The sequence below is a fragment of the Nycticebus coucang genome, chromosome 21 (genome assembly GCF_027406575.1).
Source record: "Nycticebus coucang isolate mNycCou1 chromosome 21, mNycCou1.pri, whole genome shotgun sequence".
NCBI classification, from domain to species: Eukaryota; Metazoa; Chordata; class Mammalia; order Primates; family Lorisidae; genus Nycticebus; species Nycticebus coucang.
The window spans coordinates 45,466,989-45,479,278 of NC_069800.1; the positions used below are offsets into that span (position 1 = coordinate 45,466,989).

Below are 12,290 nucleotides of genomic sequence, written 5' to 3' on the forward strand. Positions count from 1 at the left end.
GGGCTCAAGTGATTCTCTTGCCTCAGCCTCCCAAGTAGCTGGGACTACAGACACCCACCACAACGCCTGGCTATTTTTAGAGAAAGGGGTCTCACACTAGCTCAAGCTGGTCTCAAACCTGTAAACTCAGGCAATCTGCCCACCTCGGCCTCCCAAAGTGCTGGGATTATAGTCGTAAGTCTGCTCACCTGGCCTAGTCAGTTTTCTTTTGCAATAATATGCATAGCAACCCCAGAATTTCAGTGGTTTATAGGAACAAACATCTTTCTTGTTCGAAATTCCATGGTGCAGCTAAAACATTAAATCACAGTTTGGTTGAACTGGGCTCCAGAGTACAGTTTCGATTTGGATTTGCTCCATGTTTGTTTGTTTTTTTTTGCAGTTTTTGGCCAGGACCAGGTTTGAACCCGCCACCTCTGGTATACGGGGCTGGCACCCTACTCCTTTGAGCCACAGGTGCCGCCCTGCTCCATGTATCTTTATTTTCTTTCTTTCTTTTTTTTTCTCTCTTTGTTTTTCTCAGCAGAGTGCCATGCATCAACCTCTAGCGATCCTCTTGCCTCAGCCTCCCGAGTAGCTGGGCCAACAGGGATCACCACAATGCTCAGCTATTTTTAGTAGAGACCTTGTCTCCAACTCCTGAGCTCAGGTGATCCACCTCCTTGTCTCCCAGAGTTCTAGGATTACAGGCCTGAGCCACTGTGCCTGGCCTCACCATGTATCTCTTATCCTCTTTGAATGTGTGTGGTCTTCTTATGATGGTAGCAGAAGTGCCAGAGAGCAGTCTCACCACATAAGCACATTTAAAGCCTCTGTTTGAACCATGTTCAGGAATAGTCTACTATGCCACACAACCAAGCCCATTATCAATGTCTACAGGTCCTACAAAGATACATGGTAACTGGTATAGATTTATAATCCCATTATAAAGTAGCAAAGAACTAGGAATAATAATCCATTCTGCTTCACCCATACACAGCGCTAAATTTTTTTGAAAAGGTTACACATTCATATGATTCAAAAATTAAATGTATAGGCTGGATGTATTTGTTCACACCTATAATCTAGCACCCTGGGAGGCTGATGTGAGTGGATTACTTAAGCTCAGGAATTCAAGACCAACCTGAGAAAGAGCCAGACCCCATTTCTATTAAAAATAGAAAAACTAGCTGGGCATTGTGGTGGCTGTCTGTAGCCTCAGCTACTTGGGAGGCCGATGGAAGAGGATCTGTTGAGCACAAGAGTTTGTGGTTGCTGTGAGCTATGATGTCACTGCCTTCTACTCAGGAAGACAGGGTGAGACTGCCTCAAAAAACAATCAAATATGTATCAAAAAGTATGCTATAAAAAAGTCTCCCACACCTGACTCATGGACCTTGTCCCCTCTCTTACAGCTACACTCTTTTATTAGTTTTTCTACCTGCATTATACATATTACAAGCAAAAACAAATATATATCTCCTCCTCCTTGAAAGGAGTTCCCTATACACTGTACACTGCCTCAATTTATTTCTTTACAAAATATATCTTTGAGTTTTTCATATTAGTATACAGAGATGTAATTCTTTTTCTTTTCTTTTTTTTTTTTGTGAGACCGAGTCTCACTTTGTTGCCCTCAGTAGAGTGCTGTGACATCATAGCTCACAGCAACCTCCAGCTCTTGGGCTTAGGCGATTCTCTTGCCTCAGCCTCCCAAGTAGCTGGGACTACAGGTGCCTGCCACAACACCCGGCTATTTTGTTGTTGTTGTTGTTGTTGCTGCAGTTTGGCCGGGGCTGGTTTTGAACCTGCCACCCTTGGTATATAGGTCTGGCACCCTACTCACTGAGCCACAGGCACCACCCTAGAGATGTAATTTTTTTTTATTTTTTATTGTTAAATCATAGCTATGTACATTAGTGCGATCAAGGGGTACAATGTGCTGGTTTCGTATACAATCTGAAATATTCTCATCAAACTGTTCAACGTAGCCTTCATGGCATTTTCTGTTATTGTATGTAGACATTTGTATTCTGCCTTTAGTAAGTTTCGCCTGTACCCATTCTAGGATGCCCTGTTACCCTCCCTCCACCCTAACCTTCCCCTCCCTTCCCCTTCCTTGGCCCTTTCCTCATAGTCTTGTGCTACAGTTGGGTTATAGCCTTCATGTGAAAGCTATAATTTAGCTTCATAGTAGGGCTGAGTACATAGAGATGTAATTCTTAAATTTACACTCATATTTCCTGGTTTGTGTATTCTTGTTTTACTCTTAATTTAATGATGTGTAGCTTCAGATGTTTGAAACAATGGGCTTGTGTTGTTTGGCAATACGTCCGATTTTTTCTTTTTTTGAGACTGAGTCTCACTATGCCACCTTCAGAAAAATGCTGTGGCATCACAGCTCACAGCAACCTCAAACTCTTGGGCTCAAGTGATCCTCTTGCCTCAGCCTCCCGAGTAGCTGGGACTACAGGTGCCTGCCACAACCCCTGACTGGGCTGGATTCGAACCCTCCAGCCTCAGTATATGTGGCCAGCACCCTAACTAATGACCTACAGGCACCATCTGATTTTTGACACTGGGCTTACTTCTTGGCAGAAGTGTGTTAACAGAGGTTCTTGAGAAAGGTCTCAGGTTTCAGCTCTCACTAAGCATGTCTGTTCAGATCCACCCGTTATGATCCACTTGGCTTTTTTTTTTTTTCTTTTTTTTAGAGACAGAGTCTTACTTTGTCACCCTCGGTCGAGTGCTGTAACGTCACAGCTCACAGCAACCTCCAGCTCTTGGGCTTTGGCGATTCTCTTCTGGGACTACAGGCGTCCACCACAACACCTGGCTATTTTTAGTTGCAGTTTGGCCGGGCCGGGTTCGAACCCGTCACCCTCGGTATATGGGACCGGCGCCCTACCCACTGAGCCACAGGCGCTACCCAAAAGCTGCTCTAATGCTTATTACGCCCATAGCTTGTGGCGAGCAGCAGCTAAAACTGGGAGTGGTCACATCACTCCCACCTCTACTTGCCAGAACTTAGTCACATGATCACATCAAGCGAGGTGACCCATCAAAGGGAAACTATACACTTTGGGGAACAAGTAGCAGTTCTTAGTGGTTGAGGCCTTAGGGAGAGGACCTAGTCTCACTCCTACTCTGTGGGAGTTAATAGATGAATTTATTCTTTTTCTTTTTGAGACAGAGTCTCACTAGGTCACGCTCGGTAGAGTGCTGCGCTGTCTTTAGCTGACAGCAACCTCCAACTCTCGGTTTCAAGCGATTCTCTCGCCTCCTCCTCCCGAGTAGCTGGGACTACAGGTGCCGACCACAGCGCCCGGCTGTTTTTAGAGACCGGGTCTCGCTCTGGTTCGGGCTGGTTTCCAACTTGTGAGCTCAGGCGATCCACCTCCTCGGCCTCCCAGAGTGCTGGGATTACAGGTGAGATCCAATAAATCTATTTTTAAATTTTATATAGACTGTATGAAATACTGTATAAAATACGAAAAGTACACAAATTGTAAGTGGATAACTTGGGGAATATTCACAAAGTGAACACACCTGCGTACCGAACTCGCAGGTCAAGAAATTAAACCATCATTACCTCAGAGTTGAGTTTGCTTCGCAACCTAAAAGAGGAGTCACCAAGACCAGGGACCCGGTAACTTAGGGAGACCGGGCCGCGTCTGGTCGCGGGCCGGTCACAGACAAACGGGGCGTGGCCAAGAGGAGAGGCGGCTCCCGCCAAGCTCGACGCTCCTTCTCAAGACAAGGAAGGGGAGGAGCCTGATGGCGTTACGCATTGTGGGCGGAGCTCTCTGGTCGTGCGTCCCGGTTGGAGCGAAAAGGGGTGGTCATTTTCGAGCAGGCGATGTTAACGAAAGGAACAATTTCTCAGCCAAGATGGGAGGTTCCCCAAAGAAGGCTGGGCGCCTAAGGGCCAGGCAGGTGGGACGGTTAGCCAGACTTTGCGAAGGGAGGAGGTTTTGAGGAATTTTAGTGCCTGAGTCTCGCGGTGGACGCGGGGGGCAGGGCCTCGTGGTGCAGGAGCAGACGTTGCGGCGAGGGGCGGGGCCGGCCGAGCGCTCCAAGATGGCGGCCAACGTCTTCCAGTTCCGCGACGTGCGCGCTGCTCCTGATCCGGTGCTGGAGGCCGGCCCGTTGGCCCACGGGCCACTGCCAGTGCCCCTGGTGCTAGACAACGGGTCGTTCCAGGTCCGCGCGGGTTGGGTATGTCCCGGGCCGGACCCAGGCCCCGAGCCGCGCTTGCAGTTCCGCGCGGTGTGCGCCCGCGGGCGTGGCGGGGCGCGGGGCGGGGCGGGCCCACAGGTGGGCAATGCATTGGGCAGCCTGGAGCCGCTGCGCTGGATGCTGCGTTCACCCTTCGACCGCAATGTACCTGTTAACTTGGAGCTGCAGGAGCTGCTGCTTGATTACAGCTTCCAGCACCTGGGTGTCTCCTCACAGGTGAAGAGCGGGGTGGGCTGGTTTTGAGGGTGGGGTAAGCGCTTGTCTCCCCTCTGCTCTCCGAGAGATAATAGTCATTTCAGTAACCTCTATTGTCAGTCAGTCAAGCAAATATTACACACCTAATGCCCTGTGCTAGGCGCTGGGGGTATAGCAAAGAGAACACCTTTCCTTTCTTCTTGGAGTACACCTTGGGGAATGTGTGCTTTTTGGTAATAGATTTATTTATTAACAAATATGTATTGACCACTTTATGTCAGGCATTTTTTAAGGTATTTAGAATACATCTGTAAAATAACAGAACTTCCTGAGCTTACTGAGTTAGTGTGGAAAGATACTGGAGTATGAAAAGACAATGAACAATAGAATTAAGTAGTAGATTCTGTGCCATGATAGAGAGGAGGAGGTTACATTTTTTTTTTTCAATAAGTTGGGCAGGGTAGGACTGATGGAGAAGGTGATGTTTGAGCAAAGACTTTAAGGAGGTGATGAACAGAGCAAGCTGTGTGAGTATCTGAGGGAAATGTAGTCCAGTCACAGGGAGTAGCCAGTGAAAAGGCCCTGAAGCAGGAGTGTGCCCTGATGCTAACTGCAGCCAGAGCTAGCCGGAGAGTAGTACCTGGAAGAGGGACCACCTCTTTATCTTAGCCAAGAGGCCAAAAGTGATAGAAGAAGCACACTACCTGGAAGAGGATGTCAGAGAGTAGTAAGGGGACAATTCAAATGTCTTTTAGCTTTTACTCTGAGTGAAATGGGGAGCCATTGCAGAGTATTAACCAGAGCAAGAACATGACCTGTGTTTCAGTACAATCACTATGGCTGCTTTATGGAGAATGAACTGTCATGGCTCATAGGAGAGAAATAGGGGGACCTGTTAAGAGTCTGTCAAAATAATCCACTCGAGGGATGATGGTGATTCAGATTAGGGAGGTAGAAGGGAATGTAAGAAGCAGTTGGGGGCGGTGCCCCTAGCTCAGAGGGTGGGGCACCGGCCACGTACACCAAGGCTGGCAGGTTCAAACCCAGCCTGGGCCAGCTAAAAAAAAAAAAAAAAACAGTGGCAACTGCAACAAAAAAATAGCCAGGCGTTGTAGGGGGTGCCTATAATCCCACCTACTTGGGAGGCCGAGGCAAGAGAATCACTTAAGCTCAAGAGTTTGAGGTTGCTGTGAGTTGTGACACCATGGCACTCTAGCATGACAGCTTGAGACTCTGTCTCAAAAAAAAAAAAACAATATAGAAGCAGTTGGGTTCTGGAAATTTTTTTTGAAAATAGAGCCAACAAGATTTGCTGATAGTTGGATGGGCCTTAATAACGTAAATTGACTATATGTTTGTATTTTCCAGCATTGAGATTTACAGTTGCTTCTGATCAAGTTTTTGATTAAGAAACCAAAAACAAATTCAGTCTTGCAATAAGGATTTTTATGCTTTAAAAGAGTCTTCTGTTAGCTATGGTGCCCCTAGCTCAGTGCTTAGGGCGCTGGCCACATGTACCTGGCTGGTGGATTTGAACCCAGCCCAGGCCAGCTAAACAACGGTGACAACAACAACAAAAATAGCCAGGTGTCGTGACAGGGGCCTGTAGTCCCAGCTACGTGGAAGGCTGAGGCAAGTGAATCACTTAAGCCCAAGAGTTTGAGGTTGCTGCGAGCTGTGATGCCACAGTGCTCTACGGAGGATGACATAGTGAGACTCTGTCTCAAAAAAAAAAAAAAAAAAGTCTTCTGTTATACCACTCATCTATTTGCCTTTTTCTTTCAAAGTAGGGTTGTGTTGATCATCCCATAGTTTTGACAGAAGCTGTGTGCAACCCCCTGTATTCACGACAAATGATGTCGGAGCTTCTTTTTGAGTGCTATGGGATCCCCAAGGTTGCCTATGGAATAGACAGCCTTTTCAGCTTCTACTACAATAAACCAAAGAACTCAATGTCCAGTGGGCTCATCGTTTCATCTGGATATCAGTGCACGCATATTTTGCCCATCCTAGAAGGAAGGTAAGTTGCATTTATGACATTTGAGTGTTGTTCTGAGAAGCATTCAGGAAACATTTATAATAGAACCTCTGTAACTGGACCATCTAAGGCAGCGGTTTTCAACCTAGGGTCGTGACCCACAGGAACTGTATTAAAGAGCTGCGGCATTGATCTAAGGGACTGTGACAAATTGGTCAATGTAGAGGTAGTCAACATAAAGAACTAGGCCTGGTGTACATTAAGGACCGGTGGTACATATCTGGTCTTAGAAAGTTAGGTCAGTGTAAGGAGGTGGCCAGTATAGGGATGTGGTCAACTGTGAAGATTCTGCTGTATTTAGTGCCTACTTTAAAGGTGGCGTGGAAAGAGCAAGTAGCCTATGAACTGAGCCTCTGGGCTTGGCTTTGACCTACTTCACTGTGGGACTATGAGTAAGTCACTTCACTTCTCCTTTGTGACCTTCTGGAGAGAGTTAAGATGGACGGTATCTTAGGCCCAAATGCATAATTCTATAATTTTATTATCCTGATTTAGGGGGAGATAGCTAACATAGTATCTGCAGGTAGTAGGCAATTAATAGAAATGTTTTAAGTTATTTGAATAGATTTAAGTTAGATATTTGAATAGATTTAAGTTAGACCATCTTTGTATTCTGGAATCACTTTTTTACTTTTACTTTTTTTTTTTTTTTTTTTTTTTTGAGATAGAATCTCACTCAGTAGCTCTGAGGTTGAGTGCCATGGGGTCATAGCTCACAACAACCTCAGACTCTTTTGCTCAAGTGATTTTTTTGCCTTAGCCTCCCAAGTAGCTGGAACTATAAGTTGCAGCGTCCGGCTATTTTTAGAGATGGGGTCTCGCTCTTGCTCAGGCTGATCTGGAACTTCTGAGCTCAAGCAATCTACCCATCTCGGCCTCCCAGAGTGCTAGGATTATAGGTGTGAGCCTCTGCGTCCAGCCACATTTTTTTATTTTTTCAATTTAAAGCTCTTCGGCTGGGTGTGGTTGCTCATGCTTGTTATCCTAGTTCTCTTGAAGGCCGAAGTAGGTGTATTGCTTGAGCTCAGGAGTTCCATACCAGCCTCAGCAAGAGCAAGACCCCACCTCTAATGACCGGGCATTGTGATGGGTACCTGTAGTCCCTGCTACTTAGGAGGCTAAGACAAGAGGATCACTTGAGCCCAAGAGTTTGAGGTTGCTGTGAGCTACGATGTCATGGCACTCCACCCAGAGTGATTGAGTGAGAGACTGTGTCGCAAAAAAAAAAAAAAAAAAATTAAAGCTCTTTTTTTTTTGTTTTTTTTTAAATTAAAGCTCTTTAATCGCTATTTTTCCAGGGGTGTCCAACCTGTTGTGGGTCACATGTGGATTACTTGAGGACTGTTTTGCTTATCTGTTGTGTCGACTACCATGAAAATTATGTATAGACTGTTTTCTGTTCATCAGTTGTTAGTGTTTGTGTATTTAATGTGTGCAGTAAAGAAGAAAAAAGATTGGACACCCTGGGGACCTTTTTTTTCAGGTATAGTGCCTGGCAAAAAGTAGGCACTTAGAAATATAACTGAATTGCGTAGAAGACCGTGGTAGTTTATGTCATATTTGAAATATGTTCCCACTTTATAGTTGGCCTTTCACTGTCTGATGAGAGATGAGGGCAGCCTTGTATGCTCCCGGGAAGGTTTCTCACACTGGGTAAGGAAGTGTGTATTGTAGGCAGAGAGCGCTGACTTCACAACCAAATGCCTGCATGTATAGCTTCTTCTTAACCTCTTCACTTAGTCTCTTAACATGTAAAATTGGAAAAAATGGGTTTCTCAGGGTCATCCTGAGGATGAAATGAGATAATGTAGATAATGGTATTTTGTAAACTATAAAGCAGTCTGAATATTTAAATCAAGATATATATCACTGAATTCATTGGCACATATAATGGGAATTTTTCTTGACATTTCCATAAAACTCTATGAAGGAAAAGGTAATTCTTACACATTACCAAACACTTCTGACTATGGAGTTCTCTATTTCATGTAAATAGAATATGTAGAAATTTAAACTAACTTTTTTTTTTTTTGATACTCTGGGTAGAGTGCAGTGGTGTCATAGCACACAGCACCCTTAAACCTCTTGGGCTCAAGTGTTTCTCTTGCCTCAGCCTCCCATGTAGCTGGGACTAAGGCACCTGCCACAATACCCCGCTATTTTTAGAGAGGGTGTCTTGCTTTTGCTCAGGCTGGTCTCGAACTCATGAGCTCTCAAGCAATCCGCCCACTTTGGCTTCCCAGAATGCTGGGATTACAGGTGTTAGCCACCTGCCTAACATGTTATTTTTACATTAATTTATTGAGAGAAAATTATTTTACCTGGAAGGCTAAGAAATTATCTGTTCGGATAATACATGGTGTTACAAAGGTGCCCATAAAGTCACCATATTATAGAGAAAGTAGGAAATAATAACTAAATGTACTTTTTTTTTTTTTTTTTTTTGAGATAGAGTCTTACTGTGTTGCCTTGCCTTTGGTAGAGTGCTGGGGCGTCACAGCTCACAGCAACCTCAAACTCTTGGGCTTAAGTGATTCTCTTGCCGCAGCCTCCCAAGTAGCTGGGACTACAGGCGTCTGCTACAACGCCTGGATATTTTTTGTTGCAGTTGTCATTATTGTTTAACTGACCCAGGATGGGTTCGAACTTGCCAGCTTCCGTGTATGTGGCTGGTCCCGTAACCACTGTGGTTTGGGTGCCGAGCCTAAATGTACTTTTATTTACTAAATAATTCATTACAAAATTTTGCAAAATATTTATAAAGCATTCTCTACATGTTTGATCTCTCTTTGTAAAATTTTGTAATGAATAATTTGTAAATGCACATTGAGCCACAATTTCCCATTTTCCCTGTGCATGGTGACTTTGTGGGTGACCTTTGGGACACTGTAGAATATCCTATTCTGTGCTGGCATCTACTGGTGAGGTATGATGCAGCAGTAACACTTCAGTATCATACAGCAAGTTTCTAGTGCTTTTACTTTCACATTAGGAAAATAGTTCTGTTTCTCTTCCCCTTTGGTTAATGTACAAGGGATCTGCCTTTTAGGAGACTGCAGTAGCTAGTATGTGTGTGGTTACTTAATGTGTTTATAGCAGAAGTGTGGTGTCTAGGGAAGGGCTTCTCAAATTTCTCAGACTCTATACCAGAGTTGCCTGAGGAGCTTGTTAAAATGCAGATTCCCTGGCCCATCCCAATGCAGATGGGTCCTGGCTCTTGGCATATTTAGCATTTTCTCCTGCTTTTTCTGAGATAACTTGGTCCCAGGACCACAGTTTGAGAAATACATGATGAGACATACAGAGGTCTGACTGTGGCGTGCATGTTCTTTATGTCAAACCTTGTTTCTTTCTGAGCCTCTGGCCAGAAGTTAGATGATCATGTCTGGCATGAACTAAGAATTCCTGCCTGAATAAGAGGTTGGACTGAGGGAACTTCAAAGTCTCTTACAAGTGTAAGGTTTTGTGTTTTCCCAGATGATCTGTTTCTTCCAAGATGCTCCATACTCTCCCTTCTGTGTTGTTAGAAATTGCAGTGCTGTTTTCTACTGCTTGGTTGTAGATTAGATGCTAAAAACTGCAAGCGCATCAATCTTGGAGGAAGTCAGGCAGCTGGCTACCTCCAGCGTCTGCTCCAGCTGAAGTATCCTGGGCACCTGGCAGCTATCACTCTCAGCCGCATGGAAGAGATTCTGCATGAGCACAGCTACATAGCTGAGGATTATGTAGAAGGTAAGGAAGAGGACCTTTGCCTACAGCTTAATTTTATTTAAATTATTTAAAAATTTATTTAAACTACGTAAATATGTTCATCATTTTTAGCCATTAGGGAAAAACAAAACCTCAACGAGCCACCACTATCCAACTATTAGAATAGCTAAAATATAATACAGTGACAAGACTCAGAGTAGTGGCTCATGCCTGTAATTCCAGCACTTTGGGAGGTCAAGGCAGGAAGATTGATTGAGCCCAGGAGTTCGAGACGAACCTAGGCAACATAGCAAGACCTTCATCTATACAAAAAAAAAAATTTTTTTTTTTTTTTTTTAGACAGAGCCTCAAGTTATCACTCTTGAGTAGAGTACTATGGCATCACAGCTCATAGCAACCTTCGACTCCTGGGCTCAAGCGATTCTCCTGCCTCCGCCTCCCAAGTAGCTAGGACTACAGGCACTCGCCACAATGCCCAGCTGTTTTTTGGTTGCAGCCGTCATTGTTTGGCGGGCCCGGGCTGGATTCGAACCCGCCAGCTCAGGTGTATGTGGCTGGCGCCTTAGCCACTTGAGCCACAGGCACCGAGCCTATACAAAAAATTTGTAAAAATCAGCTGGGCACTGTGGCATGTACCTGTAGTCCTAGCTACTCAGGATATTTCCAAGGAATATACAAAAAACCTACAATCATAAAGTTTAGCAAGATCATAGGATACAAGGTCAACACATAAAAGTGAACTGTATTGCTGTACATAACTGCAATGAGCAACTGGGAACTGAAATTTAAACAAGTGCTTAGGAATAAATCTAACCAAACAGGTACAGGATCTGTCTGCTAAAACTACAAAATGCTATGAAAGAAGCCAATAAAGAACCAGATTAATGGAAAAACAACATATTACGTTCATGGAAAATTTCCCAATTGGATTGGAAAATTCAACATGGTAAAGGTGATGATTCTCCCTAAATTAATCTATAAACTTAATGCAATTTCAATCAAAATCTCAAGAGAATGTGTTTTTTTTTTTTTTGCAGTTTTTGGCTGGGTTTGAACTCGCCACCTCTGGCATATGGGGCCAGCACCCTATTCCTTTGAGCCACAGGCGCCGCCCCCAAGAGAATTTTTTTGTACACATGGACAAGTTTATCCAAATACTTATGTACCAGTATGATTCCTGTAAAACTATTCTTTTTCAAAATTGTTTTGGCTATTCTAGTTCCTTTGCCTTTCCATACAAATATTTGGTTGTAGGTTTTTGTATATTCCAAATCTGTCCAGAAACAGACAAAAGCTTTATTTTTTCCTTATCCATATGCCTTTTATTTCTTTTCCTTATTTTACTCAGTAGTAGTTTCAGTAGATTGTTGAATAGGAGAGATGAGAGTGGGTGTTCTTTTTTGTCTTTTAGAGATAGAGTCTCGGTATGCTGTTGTTCATACTGGTCTCAAACTCTTGGGCTAAAGTACTCCTCCTGCCTCAGCCTCCTGAGTAGCTGGAACCTGGACTACATAGGCAAGAGAGTAGGCATTCTTGTCCTGTTTCCAATTCCTAATCCTGGGGTGTTGGTGGGAGGAAGCATTTATTTTTGATTATTAAGCATATAATGGTAGGTCTAGGTTTTCACAAATGGCTCTTATCAAGCTGTTAAAATTCTCTTCTATTCCTAATTTTGCTGATCATTTTTATCATGAATGGATTTTGAGTTTTGTGAAATGCTTTTACTTCATCAGTTAAGATGATCTTTTGGTATTTCTTCCTTTTTTTTTCTTTTTCTTTTTGCATTTTTTGGGGCTGGTGCTGGGTTTGAACCTGTCACCTCCAGCATATGGGGCCGGCGCCCTACTGGTTTGAGCCACAGGCACTGCCCCCATATTTCTTCTTTTGATTATTTATATGAGGCATCATATTGATTGCTTTTAAATATGGAACCAACCTTGATTTTTTAGGGGGTATATACGCACTCATTTGTTTACTCTTTTATATATTGCTGGATTCAATTTGGTCTCATTTTGTGGGATTTTATGGCTGTATTCATGAAGAATAGTGTAGTTTTCTTGTACTGTCATTGTGTAGTTTTGGTGTCAGGGCAATACTAGCCTTGTTAAATGAGCTCAAAAGTGCTCAT

At 43.9% G+C, this 12,290-nt stretch overlaps 1 protein-coding gene across 2 annotated transcripts in view; it reads left to right on the forward strand.

Annotated features, from left to right (window-relative positions):
- The first annotated feature begins 3,814 nt into the window (after window positions 1-3,814).
- The window catches only part of ACTR5 (actin related protein 5), a 33,340-nt gene continuing 24,864 nt past the window's right edge, over window positions 3,815-12,290 (forward strand). Inside the window, exons 1-3 of one of the 2 annotated variants that reach the window (XM_053574548.1) lie at window positions 3,815-4,434; window positions 6,204-6,433; window positions 10,014-10,183. In XM_053574548.1, coding sequence (XP_053430523.1) covers window positions 4,060-4,434; window positions 6,204-6,433; window positions 10,014-10,183 — 775 coding nt within the window. In that variant the 5' untranslated portion in view covers window positions 3,815-4,059. The remainder of the gene's footprint in view (window positions 4,435-6,203; window positions 6,434-10,013; window positions 10,184-12,290) is intronic. The other variant, XM_053574549.1, reaches the window with a different exon arrangement.